This window comes from Sciurus carolinensis, chromosome 9 (assembly GCF_902686445.1).
Source record: "Sciurus carolinensis chromosome 9, mSciCar1.2, whole genome shotgun sequence".
Classification (NCBI taxonomy): Eukaryota; Metazoa; Chordata; class Mammalia; order Rodentia; family Sciuridae; genus Sciurus; species Sciurus carolinensis.
Genome location: NC_062221.1, coordinates 79112784 through 79138845, shown reverse-complemented (window position 1 = coordinate 79138845; position 26062 = coordinate 79112784). Strand labels below are relative to the sequence as shown.

Here is a 26062-nt window from a genome sequence, read left to right as displayed (position 1 = left end):
ATCAGAGTTTTACTAGGTGGTACTAGGCATCAGGGTTGTTTAAGCCCCTACTGATCCCAGAGTACAGTCATGTTTGAGAGTTAATGGTCTAATAATATTTAGTTCATTCCATACTTGTTACATAATGAGGGTAAGGGCTTTAGGAGTTTGAAGAACACTGTTTATAATGTAAATATTCTCTGCATACCTTGGGGCCCCTGTGAGAAAACACAGCTGTGCTGTGGCTTGGGTAGGTTCTTGATAGATGGTGATAAATATGGAAAGCAGAATGCATACAAGTCTACCTGATGATGGTAGTAATCATTTCCACCCACAGAATGGGGCAACTCCATATCCCCCAGCATTCATCTAAAAAATAGGACCTAGCAAGGCCCTATTGGGCAGGGCCCAATGATAGCATTCTTTCAAAGTCCTTTTATTATACTAACAAAGGACCCACACTTTGTTGAATTCCACGTTGAGACCACTTAGTTGGGTGCACAGAAGGTCTGCATTCAAAGCACAGTGGTGCTGGGCCCATGGTGCACCTATAATCCCAGCTACTCAGGAGGCTGAGGAAGGAGGATTGCAAGTTCCATGCTAGCCTTAGCAAATTAATGAGACCTTGACTCAAAAATTTAAAAAGTAAAACGGACTGGGGATGTGGCTCAGTGGTAAAGCATGTCTGGGTTCAATCCCCAGTTTAAAAATAAAGAAAAAGTACAAGGTAACATTTATGGGAAATGTGCCTGTGATGTGCAACAGTGGTAAATAAAAATCTAGCCCTACGGAGAAAGCTCACCTGATACCCAAGGGCCACTGGCAGGGCAGGGCTGGGAGCCCAGTCTGCTCTTTGTGACTTAAGGTGGGGCTTAGGGGATGGAGAAAAACCACATTACCTTTTCTCACACTTGATTTTACAGGTGGTAAATGTCACTGGCAACCAGGACATCTGCTACTACAACTTCCTTTGTGCTCACCCCTTGGGCGTCCTGAGGTAAACACGGTCCTCTGGTTGCTCATGAGGCATGTAGAGATTCCTTTCTGTCTAATGTGATTTCAGTTTTTTTAAAAGCAACAATGGAAAACTACCCCAATTAGGGTAAAGAGGAACTAAACCCAGTAATTGAAAGCAGGTATGCTTCTCATTCCTCAGGGCCCCAGGCAACATTCCTAAAATCACCAGCTGAGAAGCAAGCAACCAGGTTTTTGAAAAGGTCAGGTCCCTAGTTGTCATGGCAGGAGTTCACGGGCATGAGCTGGCAGTCTGTGGCCTCATTCAATCTGCCCAACAACCTAATGAGATAGATTCTCATCACCAGCATTTTTTAGACGAAGATGCTTAGGCATAACAAAGTTAAGGACCTTGCTGAAGGTCCCTCAGCTGTTAGTGATGTGAGGACCTCATTCCAGTCCCGCAGCTGTCATGGCTGTTCTCTATATAGAACTTAATGACAAGGAAACAACAGTTTCCTCGGGGCTGACTTCTTGTTCCAGAGCTGAATTTGCCTTCGTTTCCTGAAATTTAAAGCTGTTGGCTGTGATTGGTCAACATTTGTCCTGAAATTCACAGAGAATATGCTACATAACTTGAATATTGCCACAAACTTGGGTCCACCTGTGAGAATTCACTCTCACAGTGTAGTTAAGACTTGTCTTCCTGGAACCTCTCTTTCCTAGGACTTGTACTTTGCCATGCCATGAAGACAAGAAAAGATGGGGCAGTGTTAGGGATGCTGCGCAGGCATTCCTGAAAGGGAACAGACATATTATCATAAGCTAAGTAAGCATCCTAAAATGAAGGAGCTAGGTTAAAGAGAATTTTGTATGACTTTCTAGTCCTGAAATCGTAGGGACAGGTTAGTGGTGGAAAATACTGAATGCCAAGATCACTCACTCATTTGTGCATTCATTCATTTCCCGAATCCTCTTGACTTACTTCACTCTCATGGTTTCTCACTCATCCTTTAGTGCCTTCAACAATATCCTCAGTAACCTGGGCCATGTGCTTCTGGGCTTCCTCTTCCTACTGATAGTCTTGCGCCGGGACATTCTCCATCGAAGAGCCCTGGAAGCCAAGGACATCTTTGCTATGGTGAGGACAGTGTGGGCAAATCAGAGGTAGGAGCTGGGAATGACCATGATTCCAAACAGGATCTGCAATAGGGGCATCTGGCTTGATGCTGGGATAATATTTTATGTGTAATGAGCCACATGAGGCCGGAAGCCTCGGCTTTCATATTCTGTGGGCACATCACTGACTATTAAAAGTGTCCTTCTTTTGACCTACCTTTTTCCTTTTTCAGGAGTACGGGATTCCCAAACACTTTGGTCTCTTCTATGCTATGGGCATTGCACTGATGATGGAAGGGGTGCTCAGTGCTTGTTACCACGTCTGCCCTAATTACTCCAATTTCCAGTTTGGTAATTAGAATTTATATCAACTACAAAGATTTGAGTTATAGGAATCTTATCCTGGTACCTTTCCAAAAATGCTAAACTCAACTTGCAGGAGTTAAAAGACCTTTTGTGTGAGCTGAAGTGATCTGAGAGCACCTCACCACAAAGCATGGTTTCCGTGTATTTTACCACTTTTTCTTTTCACCATCTTTTAGACTGGAAAATACTTGATGCTGAATGATAATCCCGTGGAGAGATCTAGAGGAAGACAATGGGCTAAGCATTAGGCATCAAGTCAGGTAGAATCCATTAACAGACTTCTGGAATAACTTGGCCTAATTGAGCAATTAGACTGCTCTGGAGTAAAAATGATAGAAAACCCAATTCAGATTGGGTTGAGTAATAAGGACATCTAGCAGCTCACTGAAAATACAGAGGTAGAAAGGGCTTGTGGTTGATTTATCTGTTAACTCTCGTTCCATTTCTCTTTGGAATCACTTTGGTTGTGCCCAGTCAATAAGTTTGTTTTACACTGAGACTAATTTCACTCATGGTGGCAAAAGTAGTGATAGCAGGTGCTGGCTTCACATCACCATTGCCCAGGTCCAGAGGGGCTTTTAAGCTGGTTTCCAGGGGCCTTCATTGAAGAATAAGGAAACTTCAAGAAACCCCCAGATAATGTTCCCTCTCACCTCAAGAGTTCATTCCTGAAGTATTCACTAAGTGCTGGTTAGCCCAGGCCTGGGTTGCTACACCAATCAGCAAAGGAGGTGGGATTTCCTTTAGACCAATCAGACTCATCCCTGGAACCAAGAGCAGAATTAGCCAAGGGGCCTGAAGGATGTGCATTTCTAAATTGGGAAGGGTAAATACTGAGTCAGTATTGAGGTGCTATTAAAAGGGGAGGAAGGGAAAAGTTGAACTGGCAGCCAATTAACAGTGTCCCCCACACTCCAGGATAAGAAAATTTAAAATGGTCATTTTTATGTTTGTTCTCTGATTTGTGACTGTGAGAACACCACTAAAATCCTGTCACATTTTAATCCTTCTAAATTAGAAAACATTTTTAATAGAGAAAACTACAGAATATCATTCACCACTCTGAATGAAAAAAAGTCACCACTTTTAAGTATTTGCCTTAGACCTACATTTTAAGAAATAAAGTGTTGTGATAAAATTGAACCATTTTGAACCGAAATTTGTTTTTCGATGTTTTCCCCAGAGGCAACAACTATGATTAATTTGATATTTATCCTTCCAGTTAATTTTTATACATTATTACATTCATAGTAAATTACTGTTAATTTATCGCATGGTTTTTCACCCTTTGTTCATTCAACATTTTAAAGATTTATCAAAACTGAATCAAGAACAGGGATTTCATTCATTTTTAAGGATTATTATATTCTATTATAAAAGAGATCACATTAACTCCTCCATTGAGCAACATTTAGATGTTGCTGATATTTTGCTATTATACACAGTACTGCAATGAACATTCTTGTAAACATCTCCTTGTGCAAATGTGAGAGAGGTTCCCTGGGAGACCTAGAAGTAGAAGTTTGTGAGTCACCTATGTATGCATCTTCTATTTTGCCAAAATTTAACAAATTTTTCTTTAGAGTATTAATTACTATTCCCACTAGCTGTGTGAGTTTCCATTTCCCCCACACCACCCTTAACTTATGTTATTAACAGACATTTCATTTATTAGCCAAGTTTTGAGTGATATAGGGTATTGCATTGTCATTCTGCTTTGCATTTTCCCTTTTCTAACTCAGCTAAACTACATTTGGTGACTAACTATTTTTCATCACTAAGCTATAAAACCACGTGTGTGCGCACACACACGTGCAATCATCAATGAGGTCATATTTCAGGGTGCTGAGAGCAACTTCCTACACCCACCTGACGTTCACACTGCCTAAACTGTCACCATTGGGGATTCTTTTGCTATCACTGTTGAACATCAATGTTTAAAAAGCAAATACCCTGCAAGTAGAACCAGTTGATTGTTATCCTATTACATATTTTTCTTCTGAGAGCCAAGAATAGCCTTGAAGCAGGGGTTAGGAGTGGAGTACATGGGATCTGCCTACAGAGCGCACCTAGAGGTCTTCACACAGTCTGAAGGCAGCAAATACTCCATGACTGAAGTGAGGGGGTACTCAGAGTCTGAAGAAAACTCTAAAGCATGTCATCAATCTGTCACCCACTGAACCTCTTGTCTCCACTCCTCCTCTGGGTCTTTAGACACCTCCTTCATGTACATGATCGCTGGCCTCTGCATGCTGAAACTCTATCAGACTCGCCACCCGGACATCAACGCCAGCGCCTACTCTGCCTATGCTTCCTTCGCCGTGGTCATCATGCTCACCGTCCTTGGAGTGGTGCGTCCCTCTCCACCTCCTTCGGTCTGACTCTCAAAAAGTGCGCTCTTGGGAGTCATTTTGTATTGTTTGTTTGTTTGTTGTACCTCGGGTTCACAGGTTTCTGTTTACAGTAATCTTTGGTTCACGCTCATCCTGGGCCCACTGGAGGCACTCTGATTACTCAGCTGTTATTTCTAACAGTGTGACAGGCTCCTGTAAAACCACCCCTGGATCGTTTTACTATTAAGCTGGGGCCTGACTCATGGGAGATTGGTATTGAGATATCCCAGCTAATTTTGGAGAGACCAACCTAAAAGAACAGAACCCACTTTCTGAATGTGCCTGGGCCACAGTGTTGATTGTCTTCAGTTATTTGAAGGGCGTTAGTCCTTCATTAGACCCATAGCCCCATTATTGTTGCCATTCAGCTGCCTTCCCCCATTTCTTTTCCATTTCCATTTGGCCAAGTAACCCTTCTTTTTCCTGCCCACTGTGCAGAAAGATCCCTGTGAGTTCCAAGAAGGGGTAAAAAACAAAACGCATAAAAGGCTCAGTTTTCGACTCCTTCAGTATGCCTCAGAGAGTGATTTTAGTGAGTTCTCAGAAGGCCCCAGATCAAGGTAACCTCCATCTTTACTCCTAGGTATTTGGAAAAAATGACGTGTGGTTCTGGGTCATCTTCTCTGCCATCCATATTCTGGCCTCTCTGGCCCTCAGCACCCAGATCTACTACATGGGTCGTTTTAAGATAGGTGAGTCACCTATTTTTCTGTAGTGAACACCTGAATTAAATTTCCCTGAAAACACAGGCATTGCCTTCACCCCAAATGAAAGTGTGACAGGTCGTCATGACTACATGCTCTGAAGTTTGTGCTGTGTTTAATTCTCACCAAGAGATTCCTCTCCCTTATAGGATTGAATTAGCTGTTACCACTAGTTTTGTTTTCAGCTTGAAAACTAAGCTTACTGCACCTCTGAGCTGAGACACATCTCTAGCTCCCAGCTGCAAACACCATATAGTCCACCATACTCTGAAAGAATGGAATGTTCATCATACCACTAGTCCCTCCTAGAGGAGCATTTTTCCACTTACAGCATTCAAAAATGAGCATTCTACTAACTATGCTAAAAGGTTGTCAAGAATGAATTTTATAGAATTTCCAGGCTCTAGGGTGAGAACTTCTTGAGACAAGTAGAGCCAGGGCGCCTGCTTAACTGCTGGGGACAGTGTAAACTGTTCAGGGAGCCCTAGTGTTTTGAGTGTTTGTAATTTGCTGTTCAGTTGTCTTACGTTAGAGGAAGTTCAAGTCGCTTTAGAGCATTTACATTTAAAAATTCATTTTAAGGTGCAGAAAGTCAAAATTACATTCTTATGTATATTTTAAGATATATCATTATACGTAAGCATAGACCTGCCCTAATATTCACAGAGCCCAGGGAATGAATGCAAACTAAAGCTCACGCACCATATATTTGAAAATTTCAAATTTATAAAGCAGACTCAAAGTTATTAAATATGAAAAAAGAGGAAGGGAAGGAAGGCAGAAGGAACTGGGAATATAGGTCAGTGACAGAGCATGTGTTTAGTATGCACAAGGCCCTAGGTTTGATCACCAGCATCAAAATAATAATAATAATAATAATAACAATAACAACAACAATAATAATTTTAAAAGAAAGGAATAAAACAACAAACTGGTAAATTTATCTTCATTATAACTTAGAAGGTCCAGGTTTCAATTTAGAATTTTGGGACCCTCAAAAGAACACTTCAGAACATAGCTGTTCTTCCTGCCTCTGGTTCTGTTCTCTATCTTAAGGGACCTCTCAGATCTGCATAAAGAAATCCTTGTCCAATAGCAGTGTCCATCCACATCCCCCACAAATGGCCCTGCTTGCCTTCTTTGGACAGAGTTGTGCACTAATGGTGTCATCTGCCCTCAGGGAATATAAACCAGGGGAGGGGGCTGTGCAGGCTCTGACAGCAGGCCATGGTTATCTGAGAAGGGAATTTTTGGTTCCAGGAATCCAGAATGCAGTCCAGAAAAGGAAGGATTAGTCCCCTTACCCTACAGACTTCTCACTCATGGGGGAATGAAGGTCCTCTAAAATAAAGGACCCTTTGGCCCAGGCTAAGAACAATTCAATATAAACAAATGACCTGAAGTCTAGAAGATCAAATAAGATACATTCTCATGTTGGTAGTTTACTATTCCCTTTGGGCATGGTAAGTTGATCTACCCTTAGCATTAATGAATGCCCCAGTGACACTTGCTGGTTGTAGAACACTTGATGAGTTGCTCTGGTCATGTCCCATCTTCCAAACAAAGGTGAGTGAAGTCATGTAAACCAAACTTTGAGAAGGAAAATACACTAGAATGTTGTCCTTCTGGTTTCTCCTAGAGTTAGAAAAACAAAATAGCTTGAAAACAGACATAGGTAATGGTAATGACTACCACCATGGTCATGCTATCCTAATGGTCCTGATGGGACCAATGGTGATGCAATATTAAATTAGTTTGCCTTTTAAACAAGAAGGAATTTCATATGTTATATTATGATCATGTAATAACTTACAAGGGTCCCAACAGGAAAATGATGTCACACACGAAGATTGATAAGGGTTTATTTTTACAAAGGGACTGGTCACAAGACGTGAGTGGGGTAGAATGAAAGGGGCAACACAGTGACCTGGGGTTACTGGCATTGAGCTTTAACTATCCATAAACTCCAAAGGACAGGGAGGAAATGGTTACCAAATGTGTCATGGAGAGGGAGTCACTCTGAGAGGGGCAGTGACCTCCAGTGATAGACGCAGTCAGTCTTAGGGAGCCTCACAGGGAGAGTAGCAGGGAAATAACTGCTCTGAGCTCATTCTCCTTCCTCTGCCCCTGGTGTCTTGCCAGGGCTCCCTGTTGTCTGCATCCAAGGACAGTAAGAGACCCTACTGTAGTAATGCAGAAGGTCAGCCTCCCCAGCAAGGTGCAGGAGAAAGATATAGGCAACAGGAAGATGGCCAGCATAGGGTTGAACTAATTATGTTCAAGTTCTATGCCCAGAGCATCTTTCCCAGGTGGATACAGATTTGCCAGAGTTAGAAGGAAAGCTTACTATTTCCTTATGACAATGATTATGTTTAAAGTTAGTCCGAATGTCAGAAGGTGATTAGTTGACAGTGTCTGAACCCATTCCCACCTCTCTACCCATTTCCTATGCTACCTTTGCTTTCTAAATACATGTGGTCCTGAGACCACACAAGAAAATAAGCACAGGCATAGGAAAGACAGCAGAGATGAGACAGAACACTTCATAAGTAGGACAGAAAGTCATAGAGCTACCTGCCCAGATCACAGCTGTGTCCCTTAGTCCCAGAGCCCTGGAAAAGGACCTCAGGGATTGTTCATGAGAGAGGATGGAGTATAAATTGTAATTCATGCACAAAAATAAACAGGGACAGAGAAAAGTCTTCATCCACTCAAGGAGTAAATTTCTGATTATTTGAGATAGGCAGAAAGATTCTGTATTCTTTATGATGAGAAACTTTATAATTGAAAAATAAAATTATAGTCACCATTTTAAGAAAATAATAAAATGACCAGTAGTTTACCTTTTTGGCTTCTTTCTTACAAATCATTTCTTTCTTTCTTTTCTTCTCTGCCTCCCACTGATTCAGATGTGTCTGACACAGGTAATGTTCCACCATCCTTCCCAATGTTCTAGATTGTTTCCTTATCAAAGATACCCACCAGGCTGTCTGTCAACTCTGCTCCCTGGACAGGTCAGGCAGGATCTGTTGTGGTGGGGTGGAGGGAGGCTCAGAACTAAGGCTGAACTCCAACCCATCTCTTCTGGGTTGTCACATAGGCAGGCCCCTCACTCCTGGTTAAATTCAGTGTAGGGATAGTCTTAAGAAGGAGTATAATTCTCATTTTCTAGATATTTTTTGTTTTGTTTTGTAATGGGGGCTACTATGTTGCCCAGGATGGACTTGAACTTGCAATCCCCCTCCCTCACCATCCCACGTAGCTGGGATTACAGCATGACGTAGCATTCTCAACAGAACTGGGAAGTGTACTCCTGAAATTATTACTCTAGGCAGACCCAGTGTTGCACTTGATGTCAATGATGTGGGCAAACTCACATAAAGACAGCCCCACCTTTGACCTTGACCCTGTTCAGTAGCAATTATAACACATGTACACTTACTAATTTTTTATCTTTCTTTTGCAGGATTGCATTTTTAAAAACTTCCATGTCTTTTTCTCCTCAACTTACATTCTTTTGAGTCTTTTGACTATTGCTTCAATGCAGATAAACTTTCTGAACACACTTAATATAGCCCAGGATCCCTTGGTTCAGTTTTCACTAACTCATAACCACACTGAGAAATAGAGATGGAACCTTCACAAGTTAAGATTTCCCACTATCTAAGGAAAACCAAAATTTAAGGTTGATTTGGGGGGGGGACCCATGACATCTCTGTTGTGAAGGAAACACCTTTGGAGCAAACTGTGAACAAAGGGAAACCTAGCTCAGGGAAATAGAATAAGGGCCACCAAGCCACCCATGTTATTTGCAGGTGCTTATTATTCATGTCCATCTTGCTTTTTACTCTGAGTTGTAATGCATAGATATGTCATCTCCTCCAAGACAACACTTCATGAATTGCTAACCTATTAGTTACAAAGCATTCTAGTGCATTTTCATAAAGTGAAGACTATACCATTCCAGCCCTCAAAGCTTTGGCTCTTTCCCAGTATTTGTGTTTTCTCTGACTAAGCCTATAATGGTGTGATTATGTCATCAGCAGATTTGGGAATTTTCCGGCGGGCAGCCATGGTGATATACACGGACTGTATCCAGCAGTGTAGCCGGCCACTGTACATGGTATGTGCGTGCTCCTGTGTTCCTTGGCCTTCTCCCAAAAAGTGGGGGAACAGCAGGAGGGACAGGCTTGGGGTAGTCACTCAAATCTCCAAAAACCAAAGGGCCAGATGGCCCAGAGTGGCTGGGGTCCAGTTAGTGGGGGAAGCATGTTGTTTACTCTTTTTCATAAATGACAAGCTAGGATGGACTCATTTTTGTAAATGAAATATTTGCTAGCCTATATGAAAGAAAATAAATAAACATTTAAGTAGTGTTAATTACTGTGGAAGATGATCAAGACAGAGTATCCCTATAAATAATCACCTAAAGAGGTACCCTTGTGAAATGACAGAGTGGGCTATTAATTTATTAACCAGGACAGCAGGTATAAACCAGGGTTGTCCCAATCATACTGCGGCATGTGGTCACTCCAGTCACTTTCATTAGGAGCTTACACATTTCACATTAAGTATTTCTGCATTGTTTGATTTTTACAATGAGCAAAAACCATGGTTATTGCTTGATGATTAAAATTAACTTTAAAAGTCCTCCCTTAGAATTTTCTGCATATTGTCTACTTCTACACTGAACCTAGAGACCAGGGCCCTGGCCAGCTCTGTCTTGGCTTGCTGCCTAATGACCTTGGAAGGGCTACTTACCCACTCTGCGCCCCATTGCCTGAGCCTTTACATAGTGCTTTGGTCAGCTCTAGTGATACATTTGGGCCTGCCACACAGGAATTCAACAATATCTGCTTATAGTTTATAATCAGAATGATTTTTACATAAGAGAACATGGGACTCTTATAGCCCTCTAGAGCTTGGGTAGGAGCTACAAGCGCTAAAAATTTAAGGAAATTGAGGTTAGAGGATTTATTCAGATAGAGAATTAAAAAACCCATTAAGACCTGTGAGTATATTGAGAGTTATGCATGTTTTAGCTGTAATCCAGGAGGGGCAATTAATGTTTTGCTTGTTGTTGTTTTATACTAAGTGGTGCTTAGAGTAGTTTTAGGTTCACAGCAAAATTGAGCAAAAGGTACAGAGTTTCTGTATCCCCTCTGCTCCTACATATGCACAGTCTCCCCCACTGTCATTGTCCCCAACAGAGCCGTCCATGGGTTACAACCAATGAACCTCCATTGACACATCATCTCTCTACCCACAGTTTGCATTAGGGTTCACTCATGTTGTGCATTCTGTGGGTTTTAACAAATATTTAATGGCATGTACTCACAATTGTCCATAGAGAGGGCACTGCCCTGAAAGTCCTCTGTACTCTGCCTGTTCATCAATCCCTCTCTTCTAACCTCTGCCAACCACCAATATTTTTATTGTCCCCACAGTTTTACCTTTTCCAAAATGTCATATAATTGGAATCAACTAGTGTGTAACCTTTTCAGGTTGACTTCTTTCACTTAAAATCATGCATTTAAGCCTCCTCTGTGTCTTTTCATGACTTGATAGCTAGTTTCTTTTTAGTGCTGAATAATATTCCATTATCTAAAGACTGGTTATCCATTCACCCACTGAAGGACATCTTGGTTGCTTCCAAGTTTTGATAATTATGAATAAAGCTGCTATAACAAATGTGTGCAGGTTTTTGTGTGGACATAAGTTTTCAGCTCATTTGGGAAAATACCAATGAAAGCAATTGCTCTATCATATGGTAAGCATGTGTTTAGTTTTATAAGAAACTGCCAAATTGTCTTCCAAAGTAGCTGTATCATTTTGCATTTCCACCAACAATGAATGAAAGTTCTTATAGTTCTATACCCTCTCAGCATTTGGTATTGTCAGTGTTTTGATTTGGGCAATTCTAATCAGTGAATTAATGTGTGTGTGTGTGTTTTTTAAATGAAGATATTTCCTCCAAATTGGGTGGATCACCTTTAAAGACAGAAAATTGCTACTTTTAAATAGTAAATAAGTGGCCATGGAAATTAAAGTACAATTACTTAGTACCTAAAAGTTTGAAGTAGTATGCAAAGGAGCAGGAACAGATAGTGAATTAATCTCTACCAATTACCCTTTAAGATGCACCAGTCCTTTGTATTTTATCCTCTAATCAGTAACTTAGTGTCTAGACTGTGTGTTGTAGAGACCAGAAGCCTGGGAGTTGCAGGGCCTCCTAGGAGTCAGAGTAATGGGTACCAAACTAACTCCCACAGTGGTCCTGACTCTTGCAGTGGAGGCTACCAAATAACACAAACCAGAGAACATGTCCTCAATCACAAAGCACTGATGGCAGAAATCTAACTACTTGGTAATCAGCACTCACCACCAGCTCACTCTGAGAAGCAGGTCCAGCTGCCCAGCTCCACTGAGCCTTGGGGGAAACAGCCAGCATCCTACTTTGCTGACCACATTTCCTTTTCTTTTCTGGGGAAAAGGTCATGTCTGCAGACAGGGACCTTGCCCTCTAGTCCTTGTAGAGGCTTAGTGTCAGGTGGTAGGCAAAGCTTTCTTAGAACCACAGAACATTCTGGTCAACAAGGCAATTGTTTTCCCATGGTTGATGCTTATACTACAATGGTGTTTAAAAATAAAATAAGCAGCCTGTGTCCTCTCATTTGCTGTTTTCTTTCCTCTTTTCCAGGATAGAATGGTGTTGCTTGTTGTAGGCAATCTGGTTAACTGGTCCTTGTAAGTAGTCTTAGAAAAATAGGTTTTTGTCTTTATTAATGTCTGTAACACTGTGGTTTAACTTTCCTTGACTGTCATTTTTACAAAGAAATCTGAAATTCAGGAGCGGGTAAGCATATGCTTGCCCTAGAGATTTGATTAAAAGATTTGTTTTTGTTTTCTTTTCCCTGCAAAGAAACACTAAAGTACCAAATCACTGTATCTAAAGCATTGATACAGTGATTGAGGTCATTTGCTCAAGAAGACAAACAACTATGTGAACAGATCAGATCAGATGGATGGATGAATGAATGGACAGGTAGATTATGCCCATAGGTGCAAAGATGCAATATGGTTTTAAATTATTTTGTAGAAACTTTCTGTAAGAGCTATCCCATAGGTATTCTTTTTGGTAGAATTTTGGTAGTACATTTGTCTGTTAGAGAGAGAGAGAGAAAGAGAGAGAAGGATCCTAAGAGCAAGTCTTTTTCCTATTTCTTTCTTTTCCTCTTGGTTTCTTTATTCCTCCTCCACCTTTATCATTCTTCTTCCTCTTTTTGTCCCTTGTCATCCCTTGGCCTTTTTTCCTCAAAGGCCTTTTTTCCATAATAGAAGAGTACAATACATAAATATTTTTGGTAGCTGAAATTATTTTGTGTAACCTATTCTCACTTTGAACGTGTGAGATATTTTATTGATAACTCAAAAATAAAGAAGTAATTTTTAGTTGCTTTTGTTTATATCTCTTAGCTGATATGTTTCTCTGGGTCAGTGACCTTTGATAGAAAAATGACTGTTTGCTCCTGGCACACATTAAGACATGTGAAGGAATGAAGAAAAAGACAGACCTTCAGAATCAACCCAAAAGAATTAGCTGGGACTGTGAGCATGTGCCACTGTGCTCCACCTGCACCGACCTCTTAATAATGAACAACCCATGACTGTGACCCCAGGGACTCAGAATCATATGGCTCATCTCTGCCTCACACACAATCAAAACCAAACCTATGATCTGCTCACAAGATAAGATAAATGACCTCTCTTTAGACACCTCTGTTAGATATCAGGGCCTACAGGTGTGTGAGGTGTTATAACACACTAACACCGTGATTACCTGGTAGAGGGCTCCTCCCTCTCAGTAGCTCCACAAAGACATGTAATGAGTTGGTATGAATGGTGTTTTAAAGAGAATCACTTTCCTATGATCCTGAAGAAGAATGGTGTGTGTGTGTGTGTGTGTGTGTGTGTGTTGTGTGTGTGTGTGTGTCTATACGGAGAGGTATGAAGTACACACATATATGTATATATGTATACATATGTATGCATGTGTATAGACATGTATATACATTTGTGTACACACAGAAATATGATTATCAAATGTATACATATATATGTATGTCAGTATGATTAACTAGAGAGAAATCAAGAATGATAAAGCGAATGTGGAAAAATGCTAATAATTGGCAAATCTGAGTAAAGGCTATGCAAGAGATAATTTACTGAAGATTTCAAAATCTAGAAGGAGGAAGTTTCCTGTATTATAAGTTAGTTTGGATTCAAAGGGAACCAAATGAGAGTCCATTAATATCAGGTTTACAGTTAACATACTTAGTAATAAATTTTGAGAGATATGTAGAACCTTTCTTCAGAAAATTCAATTGCTTTATTAGGAGATATAAAGGAACAATTAACTAAATAAAAAAAGAGGTATCAGGGTCTGGGTAGGAAGGCTAACTGTTCTAAAGATATCTGTTCTCAAGTTAAGGTATAAATTTAGACTTAGAGCTCGAATTAAATTAATGGGATTTTATTCTAAAATCTTTTCGCCTAGTTAGATGAAAATTTCAAAGACCCCTGAAAAGTAAGATAAACAGAAGAAAGGAGGGACAGAGAGGTATAGTGACAATCTCAGCATTATCCAGTACTATCATTACTTTATCATTACTTTTGGTTTGATACATTACTTTCTATCATTACTTTCAGAAACTTTACAGTTTCTAGCATTGCTTTTTTAAATGATAGAAATGTTCTAAAAAAAAGAAAGAAAGAAATGTTCTGCACTACCTTGTCTGGTACAGGAACTACTACTACTGAGAACTTGAAATGTGTCTACTGTGACTAAGGAACTGGATTTTCGATCTAATTTAGTTTTAATTACTTCAACATTAAATAACCACATGTGGCTACTACATGGGATACTACAGGTTAGCCTAATCAGTACTATGAAGGTATTCATTTATTCAATGCAGAATTGTTGATGATCATGAAAAACTGAAGGATGCTGGAGAAACCAACCAGAGAGGGAAAATGACTGTGTGCAGCACATTTACTTATGTGAATTTTACATAGTCATTAGAAATGAATGTTTTGAAGATGTAGTAATTTAAAAGTTCAGCGTATAGTCACATGTTACACAATGACATTTTAGTCAGTGGAGGACCACATTCAAACAGTGGTCCCATATGATGATATTGCCTAGTGAGGTAGCAGCTGTCCTTAGGTTGTGTGAATACTCTCCATGATGTTTGTACAGTGCCCAAATTGCCTAATGAGGCATCTCTCAAACATCCCCATCATTAAGTAATGCATGACTGTATGTTAAAGTGGGTTTTTTAAATGAACTCCCCCCACTCAAAAATGAAGTAGGATAGGAAAAAGACAGTGATGTAAGGAGTCCACCTTCTCCACTACAAATGTTTCTTCCCATGTCCCCAGTGCCCTCTTTGGATTGATCTACCGGCCCAGAGACTTTGCATCGTACATGCTGGGCATCTTCATCTGCAATCTGCTGCTGTATCTGGCCTTCTACATCATCATGAAGGTAAGTGCAGGTGCAGGGAGCTGGCAGTGCCCCTGCCTGGCAGCAGCTGTGGCCCCAGCTTTACTGCTGCTGTGTCTCCCCAACAGCTTCGCAGTTCTGAGAAGGTCCTTCCAGTGCCACTCTTCTGCATTGTGGCCACCGCTGTGGTATGGGCTGCCGCCCTGTATTTTTTCTTCCAGAATCTCAGCAGCTGGGAGGTGAGCAGTTCTCTTTCTATCTTTCCTTTTTACTTTCCTACCACCCTCTTGATCGTGCCTGCTGCTTTTAATCTGTTTTACCTTCTCTAAGTTGAAAGCTTCCTCTAGAAGGGATGGGTTTTATTTTATTTTTTTGTACGTGGTGCTGGAGATTGAACTCAGGGCTTCATATATGCTAGGCAAGCACTCTACTACTGAGCTTCAGGTGGTGGGTGTTAGTATCCACACATAAATGCTCAAAAATGACATGAACTCATCATTTTCAGGGTAACACTTTATAAGTTTGTAAACCTACAGATACTGCACATTCAATCTTCACTATGTGTTGTATGATGATTCTGTTCCCAGTAAAGTTTTAATGTGTGCAAAAACCTTATGAGTGTATCTTCTCTGTCTTCCTCATCACCATCCTGATCCACTTACCAACAAAAACCAAGGGGTTGGGAGAGGTTGGGGTTGTTTCTACATCCACTCCAAGATAGGAAAGCTGAGGTCTTGGAAACCAGCACTGTATCTGAGGCACATCATGGGACAAAGTCTCAGCTCTCTATCATGGCAACAACCACAACTGATTTTAGAACATTTTTTCATCCCAGAAAGAAACTCCTTAACTATAAGTAGTCACTCCCATTTCTCCCTGATCAGCAACATGAATTTACCTCTGAACATTTTATATAAAGGGAATCAAATAACATGTGGCCTTTGAGTCAGGCTTCTTCACTCAGGATAATGTTTCCTAGGTTCACCCAGCAGCAGCTGTATCAGTACTTCATATCCTTTTATTGCTGAATAATATCTCACTGTGTGGATACACTACATTATGTATGCGTTCACCCATTGATGGACATTTGGGCTGTTTCCACTTCTTGACTTATGAATGATGCTGTGGACATTTGTGTACAAGTTTTTGTGTGCAGATCTGTTTCCTTGGAAGCTAACTTTTCAAGTTATCTAGTAGCATCTTTATCGCTTTCTGGACATGAAACCCTGAAACAGTTGAATTGTGGGAATCTTGCCCATATCCTACCTCGCCTTCCTCCAGGGAACACCAGCCGAATCACGAGAGAAGAATCGTGAGTGTATCCTGCTGGATTTCTTTGATGATCATGACATCTGGCACTTCCTCTCAGCTACTGCCTTGTTTTTCTCATTCTTGGTGAGTTTATCATGTCTTTTTGTTTCTTTTTCTCTTTACATTCTTGTCTTTTCTTTTCCACTCTTCCTTACATCCTCTTTTATATTCCTCTATAATTTCCCTTTTCAGTTTCTCATTATAATTCAACATGCAGATCATTATCTTTTTTAGGAATATTGTATCTCTATTTTCATTTTGCTTTTACTTTCCAATATTTTAGACACAGAGTGACTAAAAAAATTATCTTTCTAACTAACACAGCACATCTAGACTAACTTGGTTATTAGACTCATTCATATGCCCAAAATTCCCCCCAGAAACCACTCTTGGCATTTCCCACAACGTTGGCTTATTCCTTCTCTTCCCACTCCTCCACTCTCACTTAATATTCCATGAATGATTTTACAGATTCCTAGAGTGGTTCAGGGCATCTACCAGGCCTGTGTTTGCTTCTAACAGTCTGTGCCAAATCTCTCCTATAGTTCCTCTTTTTTCTGCCCAAATCCTTTCCCAGAAGCCATGCATATTTATGTCAACCTGGGACGATAGCTCCCAGCAGTCTATAATCCTATTTTTCACCTTTCTGAATTAAAAGTCTGGCATGCCTACACATAGGTTCAGTAGACACTACCACTGGACTCACTCCCAAAGCATCCACTTTAAGCAGTCTCAGGCTGGCCATACTACCTCCAGAGTGGAGCAGGGCTACCCCCTAGTGTCACATTTGGGAAGTTCAACTAATCTGTACGAATATTCCTTAGGACTTTATCATAGTCCCATTTTGTTTTGTTTTTTAACTTTTTGAAAATTTGTTTTAATTAGTTATGCATGAGAGAGACTGTTCTTGAGAGAGAGAGACAACAAAATGGAGCTAGGGGTTCTATATGGGGAAAGTGGTGGACAAGAGAACTAGAAATGGAAGAGGAGGTTCCATTTCTTATAAAGCAATACTCTGGGCAAAAAGACTTCATTTTCTTTAAGTCTTGACCTAAATGTCACTTTCTAAGTGACTTCATAGGCCACTCTGTAAATATTTTGCCATATCCAATCCCTAGTTGAATTTTCATTCTTAGCACATACAGCTTTCTAACATACCGTGATTTACCCATACATCTGTTTCATGTCTAAAGCCAACTCTTGAATGGAAACTCCATGAGGGTGGGATATTTCTCTCTTACCCCAAACTACATCTTCAGCATCTAAAATAACCCATAATAAACTCTCATGACTATTTAAATTAATTAATAGATGAACTATACAGTTATAATAAGTGCTTGTTGTGAGCAAGACATTGCAGAGAACCACAGAAGACTGGAAAACAATTCAGGAAACAGTTTTTACTCTGTGGGGATCATGAAGGAGGGACATGGTGTGGCTGTGACTGAACATTCTTAATATTATTTTCATTTCTCTGTCTCTCTCATCTCAGGTTTTGCTAACTCTGGATGATGACCTGGATGTGGTTCAGAGAGACCAGATCCCTGTCTTCTGAGCCTCCAGCATTAAGAGGCAGACAGCAAATGATCCATCTTGGTGCTGTTTCCTGAAGAATACAGTGACTGCAGCAACGTGCCCACTGCCAAATACTCCACCTGCCTCTGTGGAGTCAACTCTTGTTCACCCAGGAAGGAGAGGAGCTGGGGGAGATCTAAACCCTATAAGAAGGGAAGCAGAAAGGAAGCCACAACTGCAGACAGAGGCAAACCCTGAAATGCTGAGATACACCCATCTGTGTCTGTGCTTACAACTCAGAGAGTCAGACACAGACAACAGCTACATGACTGTCAACCCACTGTCTGGGACCCTCCCACTCTCACCTGACATTTTATCAGAACATGGCTACACTCTTCCCTGAGCCACTGCCATGCCTCAAAAGGCCAGCTGCTTGGATTGCCTGCCTAGAAACCCTGGTGTGGGCTTCACACCTCTGTGATTCCCACTGCTGTAGATGTCCAAAGCACCATCTTGTTTCTCCAAGGAAGGTCCCTGAGAACGTGCTTCTTCAGAGTATTGTGGAAGGGGTGCCGAGGTGGGCCAAAGCCCCACTCTGCTGGAATGATTTCCTGGTAGCACCAGCCAGTCACCTCTCAGAAGGAATACTGAATGTTTCCCCAGGCTCCTGACACCATGAGGACTCAGAATTATGCATTGTCACACTCCTCTGAACAGGAAACCATCACTGGGACCAATGCCTGGGTGCTTATCTATTCTCAGAGTCTTCATCTCACTGCTGCGTTGACCCTTTACTCTGGCTTCACCTTCTTGGAAAGACCCTGTTACTCCTTAGACCCACTCATCTCTAAGATGGGAGGAGAAATGAGAAAATCTCTTTTGGCAGTAGGAGGAGCAAGAAAAATGACTGACAGAACTAAGAGACTGGAGACATCAAGCAGACAGGCCTTGCCTTGTGAACTACTGGAGCAAATCCAGTGAAGCAACAGTGCTTTCTCAGTCTCCAATTCACACAGCTTAGTTTTGTGCCCACATGACCTTTGGCAGAGAAATAACTGTTCTAACCAGGGGCACCAATCTACGGTTCTCCACAACTGAACCCCTCAACTGGCATGATCAAGGTTCCAGACTTTTTCCCTGAAGTTTTCAGACATTACTCAGGATGAACACAGTTTCCTCTGCCTCTCCGGTTGCAAAGAGTACAGCTAATTGAGCATTGTGTCTTGTACCTGCCTCCCCCCAGCATGGTGTTGAAAAGCTTAGCGTCCTGGTTCCTGTCTCACACTGTCTGGCAATTCTGCCTCTGAGAAGTCCCATTTTAACCAAACTCCTTGTTGCTGCAAGTATGTCGTAGTCATAAAATAGACATACAAATGTGTGCACCTGAGTGTTTGCTGGTGCAATTGAAATCACATCTCATCTCTGCTTTCCTAGTCCTTTGTTAGAGAAGTGGATTGGGCATTCTTTAAATATTTTTTCTCTCTCAAATATTTGCATAATGTTCAAAAACATCCTTGGAAGTTTGAACAGCAAACTTTCCCTAAATTTTAAAAACACAAAGATGCTTCCTGTGAAATATTTTTTGTGTTCTTTCTAAAAAGCTCCTAAATTTGTAATTGCTCTTCTGTTATTCTTTATTCCTTAAAAATTTTTGGTTTCCATAGGTCACATGAAGGCTACCAATTCAATAGTTGTGTCATTCCAACATGTAAAAATAATTTTGAACCTGTTTCACTATGACTGACTTGGCATAAATTCTTTTACGGCACTCAAAGAATCCACTAAAGACATATGAACAACAAAGTCCACCCAAGTAAGTAAATGTTTCCAGAAGCTTGTTCAGGAACAACATCAGTGAAAATGGCAAGGGCCCCTGCACAAAGGGCCAGACCGCTGCAGTATTCCTTGCTGTGTTCGGCTGTCTGTCTTGTACTATAAAGTCACAAATTGTGGTCAGTTTTGTTCTCTGCAGCAGGACTAAGAACCCAGACCAAGACTGCTTTTATAAATATTAATTCTAAGTGTATGTGTTGCTAATTCTTTCTATAGCACCAATCTTGTGGTTGGAGGACATAAAAAAGTCATGGTGTTGCAACTCTGGGATTCATGTGAGTGCTAGGTAGAGGGAGCAGCCAGAGCTTAGTAGCTTCATGGTATATTTTTGGTAGGTAGCACAGTGCCTATGCTAACTTCTGCCTATGCTCATGGATTTGGTGTTTCAAAACCAAAAGTCAGGCTAACTCTGGAGGCCAAGTTCAGTGGGAGGGTAACTGAGAAAGCAGCGACTCTGAAGAGGCTCTTGGCAGAACCAGCCCAGAAGGAATAAGAGCAGTTTAACTGGAGCAGGTCAGAGATGTGGCAGCTAGAGGGTAAAACTATGCACATAAAAAATGACCTCTTCACACCTCTGACAAATGGGGCTGGAGAGGCAGCCCCACCTGTTACGCTGGATGGCTGAGGGATTAGCCTGGTTTTATTTTAGCAGCAAGACAAGCCAGTGGAAAACCAGAGACTATCTGGGGAAGGGACTTTCCATGACTGAAGGTCATCCCTGATCCAGCTCCTTGGGGCAAACAGCACTTAATTCGTACCTCTAAGCATGGACCAGAAAGTTCTCGTGGGGTCCCAAAATGAATGTCTCAGCAAATCAATACTCACATGTTTCTCATTCTGGGTGATGATCTATCTGATTAAAACTTGGGGGAAAGGGAGGACAACAATAAACCTTTTTCCTATAAAGAATAGTAAAGTCTGAAGAAGATTATGGAGTCAGACTTTAGGCTGAAAATATCCACCTACTCTCTGCGTGACCTTGAATAAGCTGCTAAAGCTCTCTGATTCTCAACTAGCACATCTCCATGACATTACACTAGGATGACAAAGTTGTTGAAGACAGAGAAGGTCTTCAGCTCTGGCCCCCTGAATCCCACAGGGATCTGGGCAAAAGCAGAGCCTTGGGCTGTGCCAGGATCTCCCTCCTCTGGGGACTCACCATTGAGACTGTGCTCTGTTTCCTGTCTTCAGTTTCCTCCAAAGGAGTTGGGAGGCCTTTTCACCAACCGGACACTGCCCAAAGCTGTCAAATCTCCCATTCCAACTCCTCCTTTCCCTTTATTGGTTCATTTCACCATCTCTGACTCCTTTTTTTATTTTTTATTATTTTTTAGGTACTGGGGATTGAACTCAGGGGCACTCCACCACTGAGCCACATCCCCAGTCCTATTTTGTATTTTATTTGGAGACAGGGTCTCACTGAGTTGCTTAGTGCCTCGCTTTTGCTGTGGCTGGCTTTGAGCTCGCAATCCTCCTGCCTTAGCCTCCCAAACCACTGGGATTACAGGCCTGTGCCACCGCTCCTGGCACTGTCTCTGACTCTTAATATGCTTATTCCAACTACCATGAAAACCACTACCAAAGCAAGGGCAGAGTGGAAAGCCTGGCTAAGTGTACTGTCACACCTCATTGCTGCTGTCTCTACCCTGGTGTCTCAACAGTAAGAAAACCTAGACTTTCTCCTCTGGAGTAACAACCCGTGGCTCAGGGAATGCCACCAATCCCCCACCCTTATCACTAAGTGCTCTGGAGGGCAAGCCCCAAGGCTCAGCCTGTGTGAAGGGGGCTCCAGTCCTCAGGTAATGAGACATGCCCTGTCAAGAAGAAGTGAGGTGGTCACTTGGGTTTTGAGGTGACCCACTATGACTCTCATGTCTCGTGGTGAAAGTAAGGAAAAGCACTGAATGTGAAGAAGCCACCTGTCCTGCTGGGAGCAGTGCCAAACCCTTGCTTACCATGATTCTGCTCAGCCAGTAGAGTGGGTTCAACACTGGAGGAGCCACGATCTATCTATGTGGCTAAGTGTATGCTCACTGTTAAGGCACCACTGGCAGCATGGTTCCGTGCCTGCTAAATCTCAGGCCTTAGTACATGTGAATTCAAATAAGTATGGGAAGAGTCACTGATAACCTTGCCCCTGTGCAACCAGATCACAACAGTAATGGAGTTTAGCTTAGATGAGACTCCTCTGTCAAGAGACACCTCCTTGATGGACTTCATGCAGGAACTTTAACATTGTATGTTTTTCCAAAGTTTGGTCCTACCAATTCTTATTGGGGGTACAAAGAAGACAAGGTGGGTACCACCATTTACATAGAATCACCCTTTGCTCCCCCAATCTTGGAGAAATGGAGCTCTGCCCTCTTCTAAATACCTCTAGATGAGGAAATTTCATCACTTTCCCCAAATCCTTAAGTTTTTAAGTTTGTCTCCATCCTGCATCCTTTTGACTGCCTTAAAGTCATTTTCACCTAAGGCTTATCCATTTCATTGGAGAGGAACAATAGCTGGCCATTATATTTTAATGTACATTAGCTTTGAAGTCATATTATACTTCAATCAAGTGCTAAATAAAGTGTGTGTGTCTCATCTCATCTTGCAACATTGTACTTATGATTTAGAAAACAACACAAATAGTGAAAGATTTTCAAACCAGCAGAAGAGAAATCTGGTATACTATCCCAATGTGGCTAACTCCTGGGTCCCTCGCACACACTGTAAATCTTGGCATTCTTTATGAATCAAGACTGTTTTAGGTCTGGGCTGGGGATGTAGCTCAGTGGCAGAATGCTTGTCCAGCATGTGTGAGGCCCTAGGTTCATTCCCCAGTACTTTTGAAAAATAAATAAGTAAATAAACAAATAAATAGAAAGATCAAGTCTTTTAAACAGAGATTATCAAAAGATTATCCAAAGTGATTCAAAAGCTCCCTTAATGTACTGAAACACTGACATCACAGAAAGAAGTTCATTTGTGCTTTATGATTTTTATCGTATGGTTTATAATATAGGCAGGCAGGTTGCAAATTCAGGCCTGAGACTGATTCTGCTTCTTTCTTAACACAGGACAAATTGTGAAGCAATCTGCTTTATTGGGGAGGGCATACCCATATTTATTCTCCTTTTCACCACTTCTCTATTCATTTAAATGAAATAAAAAATACCACAGTCCATAGTCAAGAAATACTTGCACCAGACACTGAGGAACTGGAGCACAGTGGTCAATAAGGAAGATAGTCATGAAACAAGTTATTGGTTCATTATAAGCAGGCAAAGTCTTAAAAAAAAAAAAAATGGCTGCCAGGCGCCATGGCACACATCCGTAATCCCCATGGCTCAGGAGGCTGAAGCAGGAAGACTGTGAGTTCAAAGCCAGACTCAGCAATTTAAAAGACCGTAAGCAACTTGGTGAGACCTTGTCTCAAAATAAAAATAAAAAGGGCTGGGGATGTAACTCAGTGGTAAAGCACCCCTGGGTTCAATCCCTGGTACCGAAGGAAGAGGAGTAAGAGAAGAAGAAGAAGAAGAAAATGGCCTTATAGGAATTTTACTATTATATGCAGAACAGAAAAAAATATCCAAATAATTATCAGAAATTTTCATCCATAGATGTGAAGATCTAATTGCTGATATAACATAGCTTCTTTCTACAACCAGATTTTTGGAAAGAATATTTGGCCCTATAGTTCTCTAGAGAAGAATTCTTCAGATACACGCAGGCTTTCTCTGTCTATGGTCCTCAGTTGTATTATAAAACAATACAAAGAAATAGAGTTTATTAAAGGGGACTCTGTGTGGGATCTAGTATTAGAAAGAAAGGTGTTCATACTTAGGAATGGGCCACTTTGAAGAAATATGTTCTTGCTAAGATAGCTCTAGATATGTCTGAGACTTTGGAGTGCTAGAACAATGCAATTATGTGGATGGAGCATTAAGGAGAAGGAAAAACTGATCTGAGGCAAGAAGAAATACATGGGAAACTGGAAGACAAATGGAAACTCAATTGAAGGGCAAGTTCAAGTCATAGTGTTTTCTAAAAGTCTAAGGTAGAAGCAAAGAGATGAGATTTCATCCTGAGTCATCCCTAACATCCGTAAATGTAGAAGGTGGCATTAAACCAAAGTGTGTGACTATGTTTCAGTCAGTTGTTTTATCTGTATAACCAAAAGACCTGACAAGAACAACACAGGAAGAAAAGTTTATTTGGTCTCATAGTTTCAGAGGTCTCAGTCCGTAGATGGGCAACTCCATTGCCCTGTGCCCAAGATGAGGCAGAACATCAAGGTAGAAGGGCATAGTGGAGGGAGGCACCTCAGAACATGGCAACAAGGAAGTAGAGAGAGCATTCCTCTTACCAGGGACAACGGCATGCCCCAGTGACCCATCTCCTCCAGCCACAACTTACATGCCTACAATTACCACCTACTTAATCCATTCAAGTGAATTAATGCTCTGATTAGGTTAAAGCTCTCATAACCCCATCATTTTGCCTCTGAACTTTCTTGCATTATCTCACACATGAGTTTTGAGGAGACACCTCATATATAAACCATAACAGAGTGGTTTGTGACAAGGAGGGAAAGATAGCTTTTGAGTGATGAAAGTGAAGAGGTAAGTTAGAAGGAAAAGAAAATTGATTAACTTCATGGAAAGCCATGCATGGTAGTGTTGGTGACACATGATGAATGGAGCCAGGGAGCATCATTTTAGTGCGAACTCTGGAAAAAGAGTTAGGAAAGGAGGATGGGACCAAAGGGGGAAGGTCAAACTTTTGATGTGGTGGGTTTGTTTTTGTTTATGTTCAGATAGACTGAAAGCAAAAAGAAAAAGACCCTTGGGTCAACTGAGCTGAGAATAAAAGACAACTACAAGAGGTGTATTAAAACATCATACTTGGACTAACAGGCAAGCGACACCCCTTTGGACTCATAGCATGGTCTCCCATGCCCAGGGGAGAAGAGCAGTCTGTCCAGATAAAGGCAGAGAAGCAAAAAAAAAATGAGAGATGTTTTGAACAGCAATCTTGAACATTTCATAAGAAAAATGCAAGTCTTAGTTTTAACCACAGGGGAGAATAGGGATCTGGAGAAAAGGATGTTTGGGGAAGGGATCATTTTAATCCATCCTTGAAGAAATAAAACAGCTCCATCTCCCAAACTCTCAGAAAACCCCTCCCTGCTGGAGGACAAGCGTGGAGGACAGTCTGCACTTTTAGTGGGATTTTACCTTTGGCAACAATTGCCCTCAAATCTCCAACCTCTATAACATGAAAGTCAGCAGACTTGATCATTCAAACAGCAAGCACTCATCATCAGGCACTCTGCCAAGGGTTTTTACATACATTACATATCTAATCATGAAATCCCCTAAGAAGTTAGGGCTTTTACATTATCCCCATTTCCCACGTGGAGAAACTGAAATGTAGAGAAGTCACTGTTCATTAGGTGAAGTGAATGGTGCAGAAACTTGATGAGTAATCAACATGAGTAGTTCAGGTTCAAACCAGAGAAAAGGGAGACAGACCGTGCTGCAATGAACATTCAACAGGTTTCTGTGAAGATATATATGTGCAAAACACAGCCTAGAATTATATTGCTATTTAATATGTTAACAAAAAGAGAAGGTTTTTCCAAAATTCAAATGATTCGTGACTATCATATAAACCCAAGTAACAATGAAACTTACACTGCCTTTGGAAAGCCATCTAATACAGCTACGGCTTTGGATCCGTTCAGCTCTCTAAACTGAAACAGCTGGATTCATGTGAGGGTTGTGTCAGTTTCTGAACTTGTTAAGAACCAAAGTCCTGCACTTGGCAAAGTAGACCCAAAGATTCATTTTAAATTAAAATGCACATACCATAAAGTATCACGTTACCACTGAGAGCCCATTGGTTCAAAAACAAAATTTTAAGTGAGGAGAAAGCAAAGGAATGTAATAGGTTTTTTGTTTCTAAAAAACATTCAGAGACTCAAAAAATCTTCAAGAGTCCAAAAGTCCTCCAAATCTATGTCTGAAACTAGTCTCTACAGGCCCAAGGGAGAAGGCCAAATCCGCAGCTTCCTTCAGTGGTTCAACCATCTTTTTTCTTGGTCCTAGGACCAGAACTTTCCTCTTACAAGGAGTAGATTCATCCCAGTCAAATTTAGGCAGAGGAAGTAGCTTCAATGAGCTAGGGAATCACATTTCTTCATTTGGGGTATAGTGCAAATAGTGAGAAATGTTTCTAAGTTTATTCAAAAACAAAGAAAGAAGATGAAGAAAGCAACACAACTTGGTTAAAAACAAGAACACACTAATCAATTTTCTTCTGTGCAGAGATATCTGTTGGACTTTTTATTTTGAATGTGAATTTTCACATTTACCCTACAGCATCATTCAAAA

At 41.1% G+C, this 26062-nt stretch overlaps 1 protein-coding gene across 5 annotated transcripts in view; it reads left to right on the top strand.

Moving 5' to 3' along the window:
- The window catches only part of Sidt1 (SID1 transmembrane family member 1), a 96152-nt gene extending 75717 nt beyond the window's left edge, over nt 1-20435 (top strand). Inside the window, exons 15-26 of one of the 5 annotated variants that reach the window (XM_047563789.1) lie at nt 903-976; nt 1951-2074; nt 2286-2403; nt 4633-4769; nt 5395-5503; nt 8425-8439; nt 9559-9638; nt 12216-12262; nt 14957-15062; nt 15149-15259; nt 16302-16415; nt 17824-20435. In XM_047563789.1, the coding sequence (XP_047419745.1) occupies nt 903-976; nt 1951-2074; nt 2286-2403; nt 4633-4769; nt 5395-5503; nt 8425-8439; nt 9559-9638; nt 12216-12262; nt 14957-15062; nt 15149-15259; nt 16302-16415; nt 17824-17886 (1098 nt within the window). In that variant the 3' untranslated portion in view covers nt 17887-20435. The remainder of the gene's footprint in view (nt 1-902; nt 977-1950; nt 2075-2285; nt 2404-4632; nt 4770-5394; nt 5504-8424; nt 8440-9558; nt 9639-12215; nt 12263-14956; nt 15063-15148; nt 15260-16301; nt 16416-17823) is intronic. The other 4 variants (XM_047563790.1, XM_047563793.1, XM_047563792.1 and 1 more) reach the window with 4 other exon arrangements.
- Nucleotides 20436-26062: the final 5627 nt, after the last annotated feature.